Source organism: Astatotilapia calliptera, chromosome 3 (assembly GCF_964374335.1).
Source record: "Astatotilapia calliptera chromosome 3, fAstCal68.1, whole genome shotgun sequence".
NCBI classification, from domain to species: domain Eukaryota; kingdom Metazoa; phylum Chordata; class Actinopteri; order Cichliformes; family Cichlidae; genus Astatotilapia; species Astatotilapia calliptera.
Window position 1 is genome coordinate 18760489 of NC_137424.1, and position 14778 is coordinate 18775266.

General features: G+C 43.8%; 2 protein-coding genes across 2 annotated transcripts in view; both read right to left on the reverse strand.

The window, feature by feature from the left end:
• The window catches only part of LOC145422992 (NACHT, LRR and PYD domains-containing protein 12-like), a 436730-nt gene that overhangs the window by 274835 nt on the left and 147117 nt on the right, over nt 1-14778 (reverse strand). The gene's annotated exons all lie outside the window — the stretch shown is intronic.
• LOC113017536 (protein NLRC3-like) overlaps nt 1-14778 on the reverse strand; it is a 90048-nt gene that overhangs the window by 1509 nt on the left and 73761 nt on the right. Inside the window, exon 4 of the mRNA XM_080299705.1 lies at nt 3188-3302. Within this exon, the coding sequence (XP_080155831.1) occupies nt 3188-3302 (115 nt within the window). The remainder of the gene's footprint in view (nt 1-3187; nt 3303-14778) is intronic.

Here is a 14778-nt window from a genome sequence, read left to right on the forward strand (position 1 = left end):
GAGTTTCAACAAGTCTGCAACGACTCAAGCATCAAACTACAGAACTATTCTAGCGGACATGGTGCTCTAATGACTGCTTCATTAACGCAGGTCAGAAAGGATCAAACATATCAATAAATTATAAAACACAAAACGTCTCTTATTGCCCAGGGCTCAAGAAGTGAGTGTGTTCCTTATAGCCTATTAAACCTTAGCAGGTTATTTTGATGTGTTACAGATGAAACAGCTATCCAGTAACATTCAGCTACAAAAACGCTTTTTTATAATTACTTTTTTACAGCTTCGCACTTTTACACAAGTTTTATCATCAGTGTCACAATGGCTGCTGCTAAAATTGAGTACAAGATATTTGTTGGCCTGATTAAAAGGTCTTGATGCGTGCTCAATCATCAGGGAAGTAAATCTCCAAAAGTTGATTCTGTTCTTCTGGACGTAGCGTTTTCAGTCAGAGAAACCAGCCGACTGAAGGAACAATGGGCTGGGAGGTCAGTTCCTTAATCATGATTATGCAAATTCTCATGACCATTGATCAACAACCACTGATCAATGGTCCTGAGTACCATTCACAGAGAGTTGGAGAACGGCTGCAATCACAGCATTGTAAGATGGTGACAGATGTACCCTTAGGCCCCCTCCTTGATTCAGAGAGGGTCTTTCCCTTTTCACGTAAATGGCCTCCTTGACTCCGCCCTCAAACCAGCGTTCATTGCAGTTATTGTTGACAATCACATTGTGTCGTGTAACCATCCAGCTCACATATTCAATGTAAATGATTTGTTGAACTGAAGACATGATGAATGTTCCTGCATTAAAACACATCCAGCCTAGTGTTCTCACTCTCCCTAAATGGATCTGTTACATTAGTGATATATGGGAGTTGTGTTTCAGTCTTTTCCACATGAGGACATTTACATTTAGTTTTTGCTTTACTGATGAGTGGCTGGTTAACCTGCAGTGGTTGAAGTATGTGTCGGTCGTCTGGAAGAGTAGGTGTAGAAGACGTCTTTAATGAATGTAATGCTCTGAAGGTGTCAGTGATTACTGTGAATTCATTATAAAAGTGGATTTCAGTGAATAAAGTGAATAAAGACAGGCCCTCATGGTGACGCTCAGGTGTCCATAAAGTGTAACAGGAGAGCTTTGTCATACTTTCAGAGATTTTACATGAGCCAGTCTTTCAAAAATTACATAAATAAATAATTCATTCATTCATCCACAGGAAACACAATGCTCATATCTGAAAGTAAACTCTGATATATATCCCCGACTAGAGTTACTACTAAATAAAGGATCGCCCCAAAATGACTAAATATATAAAGACACTCTCCAGAAGAAGTTAAAGGGATTTTATTTATTGTACAAGCAATATCTTCATAAGAATTACAAATTCTGCAGACATATTACCTTCTTACTGAACCTGAACAACTCACACACAGACGTGTCTGCTGCTTATCTTTGTTCAAACATGATGTTTTATCTTCTCTTCAAAACACATTACTCATCTTTCTGGCATCGTGTTACATGAAAACACCTGCATTCTACCTGTGTCATTGTACCACAAAGACAATGATTGCAACACTGTGCTTGCAAAATAGAAGAAATAAGACGACCAGCAAATACATAAAAGATGGTAAAAGTGATTCCATCTTTGTGTCTCCTCCCATTGTTTCCCCAGTCTGTCTAGTTCCCATATTCCCAGAACACCGCTGGACAACAAGTGGGTATTCCAAGACTGAGAGACAGCCAGAGTTGGCAAAAGATCAGACATTCTCCACTTAAGTAGAAGTAAAAATACTATTGTTCCAGTGAAAGTTAAAGTACTGATTCAACTTCATTACTCAGCTAAAGCAAAAAAGTACAGGCTCGAAGCGCTTACAGAGAAAAGCAGACAACAGAATACAACAGAATGCTGATGGCGGCAGTAACACACACTTGGAGGAGAGGCTCCAGCCGTCCATTCCAGCCCTATCCCTAACATTAACTCTAACCATAACTTTAACCTTAACCCTATCAGGTCTTGTTTTACAAAGCGATTCATGATTAGAACAAAAAACACATTTACACATACCGATGATTTGTCACATAGCATCGTTACCTGTTGGGATGAGAACGTGTTGTTTCCAGAGCACCACAAATTGGGGTGTCTGTAGCTCAGGTAGAGCAGGAAACCTACTAATCAGAAAGTTGCTGGTTCAATCCCCGCCTGCTCCAGCCTGCATGCCAAATATCCTTGGGCAAGACGCTAACCCCAAGTTGCTCTCCGATGCATCCATCGGGAGGATGAATGCGTATTAATGTTAGATAGAAAGCACTTACAGAGAAAAAGCATAGAAAAAAGTGAGTGCATGAATGAGGCAAGTTGTAGAGAGTAGAAAGGTTTTATACAAGAACCAGTTCATTTACCGTTATATTTTAGTTTCATTTTCAGTTCTGTACTTTTTACATGTAATATTGATTCATTAGATTGACTACATGTATTAGACCTAACTTGCTGACAGCAAATTTAAACAACCGTAATAATTTATTTTCAGCGTCTGAAATATTTATTTAGTTTGTTTTTTGTTTTCTTTTTGGCTCCTGATATTAGTCAACTACTATTTGTCAATGTTGAACTAATAATGAATCTAAGAAAAGCTATTTGTCACAGTTGGCCAGCGTCAACCGTGGGGATGTGAGGAAGGAGGAGCCAGGCACGGAGCTCTGAATGCAAGCAGTGCGTTTATTTACAGTGAATGGAAAATAACAATAAATCCGCAGTGCGTTCCCGACTCCCGTGAAATGTCCTCTTCCCAGTGCTAGTGTTCCTTGTCTCCGCTCCTCAGTGTCTGAGCACCCCGTGCTCGCTGCCCTCTCGTCTCCACGCTTCTCCTGGGGAGATAACAAACAGGCAGCCGTAAGACACATACAATGCGGCAGACTATCCGTACTGACTGGCCGAGAGACTAACGTGAAGTCACGCAATGATCCAGCGTCAGAGAGAGCGCCACCGCATTCTCAAGTAGCTCCTCTGACAAGGCTTGATCAGCTGTGTGATGGTCTTCAAGTGTGGCCAACCACCTGGCAGGGCCACACCCACCAGGCCTGAAGGTGCCTGTAAACAGGTGCTCTCAGAAACTCCGGCATCCACACACACACACAGATATACCTGCAAGCAGGGAGAACGAGGGACAGCACACCAAAAACACACATGTCCATAACTGCTGGGTCGTTTAGACTCCTGAGCTGTGCACGAGGGGTCGAACACCCACTGGAAGGCCGGGCACTGGTTTTCAACCGTAATATACCTGATGTGCTCAGGTAACCTGTAGCGCCATGAAACCACTGTCACACCAGGGCGCATAAGAAATGATGCTTTAAGAGACTGATGGGATCGGGCAGCAGGGAAAACATCCACAAAATGCTACTTTCAGTTTGACTCCCTAAGACTACCTAAACTAAGTAGAGTCATTACATGCTTGTTAAAAGCAAACTCTCATATAGTTTTTAATGTGCTTCTTTCATTACAATGACTAGATAAAGAATGTGGCCCTGTCTCTATTTAACACTGGCTACCCCAAAATGTTTCCAAACCTACAACCGTAACTTTCACTGAGAGATTTTTAGATACGGTTATTGAAGCTGTGGGGTTAATTTTTTAAGTAACATGAGAGAGAGGCAGCAGCATACTGTTAGATTATAATATTATTTTATGCCATGTTATACCCCTAACTAAAGATTGTGAATTATTATGTAGTTTTAGTTTGCATTATTCTCCTGAATTAGAAGAAGCTGACAACTATTGCATTAGTTAAACTGATTTGCATTAAAGTAGACTGCTGATTTATTGTGGATGAATGATATTGTTTTATGATGCATAATACTGCTGCAGAAAGTCATCGCCTTATTTGTCTGATTAGAAGAGAACAGAGCATGCTGGAGTTTTCTGCCCCAACTCAGCAGGAGCAGATAAACGGGGAGCCAAGGTCGTAGCTTAGGCGCCGTGTGAGAGAAAAGCATGTGAATGTTTAGGCTTTTATGATAAGGTGGGAGAACCAGAGGCTATAAGAGTTTGAGCAATGCTCCACCATTTTGAGATCTGAGGCTGTCTGCATCAGTGTCCATCTCCCACGCGTGTGATCATCATCGTTTGACTCAACCCGACCGGACCAGTGTTGTTATTGTGATTTTTCTCTTGTCTCCATCCCCAGTATTTTGAACCTTAACAGTACCGATTTAAAATCCTACATGTCTTTGTTCTCAGGTTTTCACGTTCACAAACTTTGGTGTCCACGCTATTTGCCTGCCAGGCTGACAATGATTTAGATCACAGAAACATTTTTAAGCTGTTATTCCTGGTTTCACAGTGGAAAACTCCGGGTAACGTCCATTATCTTTGCTCCTGTATAAGACTTTCCTGAATGCTGAGGTTTGGTCTTCCACATGAAATTCAGTACTTTTGTTTCAGTTTCATTAATGATGCATTGATTTTGGACATCGATGTAATATATATGTGATACACGACAGTCTTTGAGTCCGTCCTTCTCATATATAATCCCACTGTTTTTGCACTTCAGATGATTCCAGTAATGACTGATTTAAAAAAGAAAAGTGAAATGTTTCTAATGAACTCACCACGATTCTTATTTCAAACTTCATTAAGAGCTGCTGGATCAACAGGGGTGTCCTGGATTTGTTAGTAATATAATATAGTAATATATTATTATTCGTTTTAATTATTTAGTCAAAAATCAATTCCAGACTGCTCTGAGCAACATGCTGCAGCGAGAGTCCTGACAGGGACTAGAAACAGAACATTTATTGGCTCCCTGTTTTATCCAGAATAAAAGATTCTTTTTTCTTTTGTGTCCCGTTTGGATCTATAGCCATCAGAATTGTTGTCTTAAGGCCAAGAAAGATGCCAAGAGGATTTATTTTACCAAGTGGATCATCATGGCCTTGCCATATTGGTCCATTTGATTGACCTTTATTATAATTATGAATTTATTTTATTTTCAGTTGCAAACGGGACAGACATGACTGTGGGATAGGACAGGGAGAAAGAATGAAAGAAAGAGAGGGAGAGAAAGAAAACCAAAGGGGAGAAGAGACGGTGAGAAGGGGGGGAAGAGAGAAAAAAAAAACCAAAACTCCTGGGTCACCTGTATGGAGAAAAAAAACAGAAGAGACAGCAAACAACAAAGAGCAACATAATAAGAAAAAAAAAGCACCATCACAATAAACTAGCTAGCAGTAGATATCAGTAGATACTAAATAATAAACGATATTGTGCAGCACGCAAGATAGACAGCGCACAATGTGCTTTGAGGCAGCAGCCAAGAAAGCTGTAGTCCGCGTCTGTGAATACCCGTGTGTACACCTGTGTGCATACCTGCGTGGATCAGCATGCTTGTATTCCAAAGGTTTCTCCATGTAACGATCTGCTAGGGAGTGTGTGTGTGTGTGTGGGGGGGGGGGGGGGGGCACAGCCCCGTCCTCCAGGGCATGAAGCAGGTATGAAGGAGATCAAAACTCGAGACATCCAGAGGCCCCCAGAACACAAGAGACCAAGGAAGACCCACAGAGGGGCAGCGCGCCACTGTCCCAGTAAGAGCTGAGGAGAGTCCCAGATGAGGGCTCATTCAGCAGCCGCAGAGCAGAAGCCAGGGGGAGTTGCAGTGACGCGCCCGTGAGCTCCGCCAGCAGCCAGCTGTGCCTGAGTGACCAAGCCCCAGGCCGAGAGGCCGGGGGCACCCCACCTCCGAAGTGCCCCAGGCTCCAGGCCCCGACAAGCGGCCGCCAAGGAGTGAGCTGGTGTGTACCCGGACGCCCACCCCCAGACACAAAGAACCACCAACGCACCGACACCTGAGGGAGTCCGCCACCGGCAGGGGAAGTGGTGGTGGGGGGAGATAGGCCTCCAAACCTTGGAGGGCCTGAGATGTCCCCAGAGAGGTGGCGTCTGATACCCAACCTGACATATAGACACAGACATACAGGCACACACAGACACAAACATCCATTCCCACCCTCATGCTCTCATATGCACTTACTCCACACTCAACCGACGTGGAGACAGACATAAAGAGACGCTGTATACACGATCACACTCCCCAAGCGTACTCTACGAACTGGGTCTAGGTACCCTTGCCCCTGGAGGGGGGAACTGCACCCAGACCCAGGTGGTGTTACCCTTTTCCCTGCAGTGGGGAGAGGCAGACCGCCCCGACTCCGCAGCAGCAGGGAGGCCCCACACCCCAGACCGCAGCCGGACGGCCAACTCCTCCTAGCCCCCCCGCTCCAGCAGGCCGCAGAGGATGGGGGTGAGAGAAGACTCCAAACCTCCCTCCACCCGCTCATTGTAGTGTTGATGCATGTGTGTTCTAAGGTGTAATTAAAACCCAGGAGGGCATGGAGCTACCTGCCAGAGAGCAGCAGGTAAGCGCATAGCCCCTCCTGCTAGCCCTCAATGTCTACGTGTATTTAAAATTGAGAGGTGGGCAACGACGCCAGGGGTGAGGTGTACACCCTGATGGTAACTTGGACTCCGTGTATCGTGCCCACCCCCAAGATCCTATATGTATGTGCAATGAGGGTGTGAGTAATGTGAATGTCTAAGTTGTGGGATAAAATTGTCCATCTCCCACGCGTGTGATCATTAAAATCATCGTTTGACTTAACCCGGCCGGACCAGTGTTGTTATTGTGGTTTTTTCTCTTGTCTCTTGTCTCCATCCCCATATTTTGAACCATAACAATACACACAGAGCATCAGTGATAGAAAGCTAGGCTAACATAGGGTAGCTACCTGTTCAAGGAGAAACATGTATAGGCCCATCTCAAGTGCCAGTGAACATCTAAATGATTCAGGGAAGACTTTGGAGAAAGTGCTGTGGGGAGATGAAACCAAATTCCAATTAAAGCTGCAAGCAGCGTTATGAGGGCCCTCGCACCCCCGGCACGTCGAGCCACTGCCAACACCTCAAACCGGCACGTCCGATGTGATGTCACATTGATGGATTTCATGCTTTTAATCACCAGCTAACATTTCATCTTATTCAACCAGGATTATAGTCATGCCACTAGGTGGCGCTCTAACCATTATTGACAAATAGCATAACAAACATTTCCAAGCTCGAGTCTCATCACACCTGCGACCTTTGGGAGAGATTGGACATTGTGTTTTTTAGTGACAGCAGATTACTGCTTTTTGCGAGTGATTGAAACTCTACGTGCCGCCATGACCACCCCGTTTCCCTGAACGGAAAAAGCTTCGCAATTTAACATCACAAAGGTCTTTAGATTCTACACACTGAAGAATGCTTCAATATGATGAAATCCCTTGGAGGAGTTCGTCAAAGTATGAGGCCTGAAAAGGGGGGAAAATGTCATCAAAATTACACATTAATTTTAAAATGGCTGACTTCCTGTTGGATTTGGGATATTGCTCCAAGAGACTTTTTTGTACATCTTGATATCTTACACAAGCTTACCAAGTGTCAGACTCATAGATGAAACACAGAGCAGGGGCTGATGTTTTGAAATATTGTAGGGGGCGCTGTGGAGCCATTTTGCGCTATTCAAGGAAAATGGTTACATAACAACAATGCCTTCATCCATTTGGAGGTGTGTGCCAAATTTCAAGCCTCTATAAACTTTCCAAGCCCCTCAAAAGCCACTTCATCTTTCATGATGAACCGCGTTGCCACCAGGGTGCGCCGTTCAGTTTAAAGTCACAATTTTTGCACTGAAGCATCACGAGGGACTGATGGTGATATTCACCGCTTTTGAGGTGGCCACGATCAACCTGTGAAAATCAGTACAACAAAGTTAAAGCCATGACATTTCCTGTTGCCACTAGGTGGCGCTGTCCGTATTTCCGACAATGGGCATATCAATCTGTTCAGGGCGGGTCTGACATCATGCCTGTAAAGTCTGGTACTGATCAGACTGGATTTCATTGAGTTATACTAATTTGTTTCTTCATGGCGTGACATCAAAGTTCGCCATGCTGCTGGGGTCACACCCTTTCGTGAAAAGTCACAGTTTTCACTGTAACCCAAGACCAACTCCTTAAGGCTTTCCTGGAGAAATTTGAGGCTGCAGATGTCACCCATCACAATACTGTACCCCAAAGTGTAAAACATGACATTTCCTGTTCCCACTAGGTGGCGCTGTCCTTGATGTCAAATATGGCAGTTGAAATATGTTCAGGGGTGGAGCCTTATCATATGTGTGCTCTTTGGTCCAGATCGGAACATGTATGACAGAATGAGAGGCAATAAGATTTTCATGGCGAGTCATCAAAATTCGCCATGGCGCCACGGCCTCATACTATTGTGAAAACTCAAAAGCTCCGCAATTTAACATGGCACAAGGGTGTAGTTGACACTGTCCAAATTTGAAGCTTATAGGACCAAATCCCAAGGAGGAGTTCGTTAAAGTTCGAGGCATGGAAACGGTAAAATCAGAGCCAAAATGTCACCTTCAATCCAAAATGGCGGACTTCCTGTTGGGTTTAGGACATTGCCATAATAGACTTTTTTGTTCGACTCTGAACGTTATATAGGTGTACCGACTTTCAAACATGTAGGTCATACCCATATCGGGGGCTCGCGTTTTTCATTTTTCTAGGTGGCGCTACTGAGCTAATTTTCCCTGGCCATGTCTGAGAACATTAAAATACGTAAATTTTCACCAGACCTGACGCGTGTGCAAAATTTCATGAGTTTTCGAGCATGTTTAGGCCCTCAAAAGGCCGATTCATTTGCCGGAATAATAATAATAATAATAATTAAAGCTGCAAGCAGCGTTATGAGGGCCCTCGCACCCCCGGCACGTCGAGCCACTGCCAACACCTCAAACCGGCACGTCCGATGTGATGTCACATTGATGGATTTCATGCTTTTAATCACCAGCTAACATTTCATCTTATTCAACCAGGATTATAGTCATGCCACTAGGTGGCGCTCTAACCATTATTGACAAATAGCATAACAAACATTTCCAAGCTCGAGTCTCATCACACCTGCGACCTTTGGGAGAGATTGGACATTGTGTTTTTTAGTGACAGCAGATTACTGCTTTTTGCGAGTGATTGAAACTCTACGTGCCGCCATGACCACCCCGTTTCCCTGAACGGAAAAAGCTTCGCAATTTAACATCACAAAGGTCTTTAGATTCTACACACTGAAGAATGCTTCAATATGATGAAATCCCTTGGAGGAGTTCGTCAAAGTATGAGGCCTGAAAAGGGGGGAAAATGTCATCAAAATTACACATTAATTTTAAAATGGCTGACTTCCTGTTGGATTTGGGATATTGCTCCAAGAGACTTTTTTGTACATCTTGATATATTACACAAGCTTACCAAGTGTCAGACTCATAGATGAAACACAGAGCAGGGGCTGATGTTTTGAAATATTGTAGGGGGCGCTGTGGAGCCATTTTGCGCTATTCAAGGAAAATGGTTACATAACAAAAATGCCTTCATCCATTTGGAGGTGTGTGCCAAATTTAAAGCCTCTATAAACTTTCCAAGCCCCTCAAAAGCCACTTCATCTTTCATGATGAACCGCGTTGCCACCAGGGTGCGCCGTTCAGTTTAAAGTCACAATTTTTGCACTGAAGCATCACGAGGGACTGATGGTGATATTCACCGCTTTTGAGGTGGCCACGATGAACCTGTGAAAACCAGTACAACAAAATTAAAGCCATGACATTTCCTGTTGCCACTAGGTGGCGCTGTCCGTATTTCCGACAATGTGCACATCAATCTGTTCAGGGTGGGTCTGACATCATGCGTGTAAAGTCTGGTACTGATCAGACTGGATTTCATTGAGTTATACTAATTTGTTTCTTCATGGCGTGACATCAAAGTTCGCCATGCTGCTGGGGTCACACCCTTTCTTGAAAAGTCACAGTTTTCACTGTAACCCAAGACCAACTCCTTAAGGCTTTTCTGGAGAAATTTGAGGCTGCAGATGTCACCCATCACTATACTGTACCCCAAAGTGTAAAACATGACATTTCCTGTTCCCACTAGGTGGCGCTGTCCTTGATGTAAAATATGGCAGTTGAAATATGTTCAGGGGTGGAGCCTTATCATATGTGTTCACTTTGGTCAAGGTCAGAAAATGCATGACAAAATGAGAGGCAATAAGATTTTGATGGCGAGTCATCGAAATTCGCCATGGCGCCACGGCCTCATAGTATTGTGAAAACTCAAAAGCTCCGCAATTTAACATGGCACAAGGGTGTAGTTGGCACTGACCAAATATGAAGGTTATGAAATCAAACCCCAAGGAGGAGTTCGTTAAAGTTCGAGGCATGGAAACGTTAAAATCAGAGCCAAAATGTCACCTTCAATCCAAAATGGCGGACTTCCTGTTGGGTTTAGGACATTGCCATAATAGACTTTTTTGTTCGACTCTGAACGTTATATAGGTGTACCGACTTTCAAACATGTAGGTCATACCTATATCGGGGGCTCGCGTTTTTCATTTTTCTAGGTGGCGCTACTGAGCTAATTTTCCCTGGCCATGTCTGAGAACATTAAAATACGTAAATTTTCACCAGACCTGACGCGTGTGCAAAATTTCATGAGTTTTCGAGCATGTTTAGGCCCTCAAACGGCCAATTCATTTGCCGAAATAATAATAATAATAATAATAATAATAATAATAATTAAAGCTGCAAGCAGCGTTACGAGGGCCCTCGCACCCCCGGCGCGTCGAGCCACGCCCAACACCTAAAACCAGCACCTCCGATCTGATGTCACATTGATGGAATTCATGCATTTAACCACCAGCTAACATTTCAACTCATTCATTCATGATTAGTTAGTCGTTCCACTAGGTGGCGCTCTAACCATTATGTACAAATGGCATAACAAACACTTCCAAGCTCGAGTCTCATCACACCTGCGACGTTTGGGAGAGATTGGACATTGTGTTTTTGAGTGACAGCAGATTACTGCTTTTTGGCGAGTGATTGAAACTCTAAGTGCCGCCATAACCACCCCGTTTCCCTGAACGGAAAAAGCTTCGCAATTTAACATCACAAAGGTCTTTAGATTCCACAAACTTCAGATCGGTCCAATCTAATGAAATCCCTTGGAGGAGTTCGTCAAAGTATGAAGCCTGAAAAGAGGGGAAAATGTCATCAAAATTACACATTAATTTTAAAATGGCTGACTTCCTGTTGGATTTGGGATATTGCTCCAAGAGACTTTTTTGTACATCTTGATATCTCCTATAAGCTTACCAGGTTTCAGACTCATACATAAAACACAGAGCAGGGGCTGTGGTTTTGAAAGATTGTAGGGGGCGCTGTGGAGCCACTTCGCACTATTTAATGAAAATGATCACATGACAACAAAGCCTTCATCCATTTGGAGGTGTGTGCTAAATTTAAGGCCTCTATATTCTTTCCAAGCCCCTCAAAAGCCACTTCATCTTTCATGTTGAACAGCGTTGCCACCAGGGTGCGCCGTTCAGTTTAAAGTCACAATTTTTGCACTGAAGCATCACGAGGGACTGATGGTGATATTCACCGCTTTTGAGGTGGCCACGATCAACCTGTGAAAATCAGTACAACAAAATTAAAGCCATGACATTTCCTGTTGCCACTAGGTGGCGCTGTCCGTATTTCCGACAATGGGCACATCAATCTGTTCAGGGCGCGTCTGACATCATGCCTGTAAAGTCTGGTACTGATCAGACTGGATTTCATTGAGTTATACTAATTTGTTTCTTCATGGCGTGACATCAAAGTTCGCCATGCTGCTGGGGTCACACCCTTTTGCGAAAAGTCACAGTTTTCACTGTAACCCAAGACCAACTCCTTAAGGCTTTCCTGGAGAAATTTGAGGCTGCAGATGTCACCCATCACTATACTGTACCCCAAAGTGTAAAACATGACATTTCCTGTTCCCACTAGGTGGCGCTGTCCTTGATGTCAAATATGGCAGTTGAAATATGTTCAGGGGTGGAGCCTTATCATATGTGTGCTCTTTGGTCCAGATCGGAACATGTATGACAGAATGAGAGGCAATAAGATTTTCATGGCGAGTCATCAAAATTCGCCATGGCGCCACGGCCTCATACTATTGTGAAAACTCAAAAGCTCCGCAATTTAACATGGCACAAGGGTGTAGTTGACACTGTCCAAATTTGAAGGTTATGAAATCAAACCCCAAGGAGGAGTTCGTTAAAGTTCGAGGCATGGAAACGGTAAAATCAGAGCCAAAATGTCACCTTCAATCCAAAATGGCGGACTTCCTGTTGGGTTTAGGACATTGCCATAATAGACTTTTTTGTTCGACTCTGAACATTTTATAGGTGTACCGACTTTCAAACATGTAGGTCATACCCATATCGGGGGCTCGCGTTTTTCATTTTTCTAGGTGGCGCTACTGAGCTAATTTTCCCTGGCCATGTCTGAGAACATTAAAATACGTAAATTTTCACCAGACCTGACGCGTGTGCAAAATTTCATGAGTTTTCGAGCATGTTTAGGCCCTCAAAAGGCCGATTCATTTGCCGGAATAATAATAATAATAATAATAATAAACAGAGCAATTACAATAGGGCCTTCGCACTGTCAGTGCTCGGGCCCTAATAATAAACAGAGCAATTACAATAGGGCCTTCGCACTATCAGTGCTCGGGCCCTAATTAAAGCTGCAAGCAGCGTTATGAGGGCCCTCGCACCCCCGGCGCGTCGAGCCACGCCCAACACCTAAAACCAGCACGTCCGATCTGATGTCACATTGATGGAATTCATGCATTTAACCACCAGCTAACATTTCAACTCATTCATTCATGATTAGTTAGTCGTTCCACTAGGTGGCGCTCTAACCATTATGTACAAATGGCATAACAAACACTTCCAAACTCGAGTCTCATCACACCTGAGACGTTTGGGAGAGATTGGACATTGTGTTTTTGAGTGACAGCAGATTACTGCTTTTTGGCGAGTGATTCAAACTCTAAGTGCCGCCATAACCACCCCGTTTCCCTGGACGTAAAAAGCTTCGCAATTTAACATCACAAAGGTCTTTAGATTCCACAAACTGCAGATCGGTCCAATCTGATGAAATCCCTTGGAGGAGTTCGTCAAAGTATGAGGCCTGAAAAGGGGGGAAAATGTCATCAAAATTACACATTAATTTTAAAATGGCTGACTTCCTGTTGGATTTGGGATATTGCTCCAAGACACTTTTTTGTACATCTTGATATCTCCTATAAGCTTACCAGGTTTAAGACTCATACATAAAACACAGAGCTGGGGCTGATGTTTTGAAATTTCGTAGGGGGCGCTGTGGAGCCATTTTGCGCTATTCAATGAAAATGATCACATAACAACAAAGCCTTATGCACATTGGAGGTGTGCGCCAAATTTCAAGACTTTTTAAACTTTCCAAGCCCCTCAAAAGCCACTTCATTTTTCATGGTGAACAGCGTTGCCACCAGGGTGCGCCGTTCAGTTTAAAGTCACAATATTCGCACTGAAGCATCACGAGGGACTGATGGTGATATTCACCGCTTTTGAGGTGTCCACAATGAACCTGTGAAAATCAGTACAACAAAGTGTAAGACATGACATTTCCTGTTCCCACTAGGTGGCGCTCTTCATATTCCTGACAATGGGCACATCAATCTGTTCAGGGCGCGTCTGACATCATGCCTGTAAAGTCTGGTACTGATCAGACTGGATTTCATTGAGTTATACTAATTTGTTTCTTCATGGCGTGACATCAAAGTTCGCCATGCTGCTGGGGTCACACCCTTTCGCGAAAACTCACAGTTTTCACTGTAACCCAAGACCAACTCCTTAAGGCTTTCCTGGAGAAATTTGAGGCTGCAGATGTCACCCATCACTATACTGTACCCCAAAGTGTAAAACATGACATTTCCTGTTCCCACTAGGTGGCGCTGTCCTTGATGTCAAATATGGCAGTTGAAATATGTTCAGGGCTGGAGCCTTATCATATGTGTTCACTTTGGTCAAGGTCAGAAATTGTATGACAAAATGAGAGGCAATAAGATTTTCATGGCGAGTCATCGAAATTCGCCATGGCGCCACGGCCTCATAGTATTGTGAAAACTCAAAAGCTCCGCAATTTAACATGGCACAAGGGTGTAGTTGGCACTGACCAAATATGAAGCTTATACGACCAAATCCCAAGGAGGAGTTCGTTAAAGTTCGAGGCATGGAAATGGCAAAATTAGAGCCAAAATGTCAGCTTCACTTCCAAATGGCGGACTTCCTGTTGGGTTTGCGTCAATGGGCCCACTGACTTTTTTGTTCGTCTTGGCATGATACACATGTGTGCCAAATTTCATACATGTAGCTCAAACGATGTGGTCGTAGGGCTGCATTTAACAAGGCATAGGTGGCGCTGTAGAGCCATTTCCCAGTGCTCATATGTAAAACCATTAAAATACAAAATTTTTCACCAGACCTGGCATGTGTGCAAAATTTCATGAGTTTTTGAGCATGTTTAGGCCCTCAAAAAGGCCCTTGTTTGGGGTGAATAATAATAATAATAATTAAAGCTGCAAGCAGCGTTATGAGGGCCCTCGCACCCCCGGCACGTCGAGCCACTGCCAACACCTCAAACCGGCACGTCCGATGTGATGTCACATTGATGGATTTCATGCTTTTAATCACCAGCTAACATTTCATCTTATTCAACCAGGATTATAGTCATGCCACTAGGTGGCGCTCTAACCATTATTGACAAACAGCATAACAAACATTTCCAAGCTCGAGTCTCATCACACCTGCGACCTTTGGGA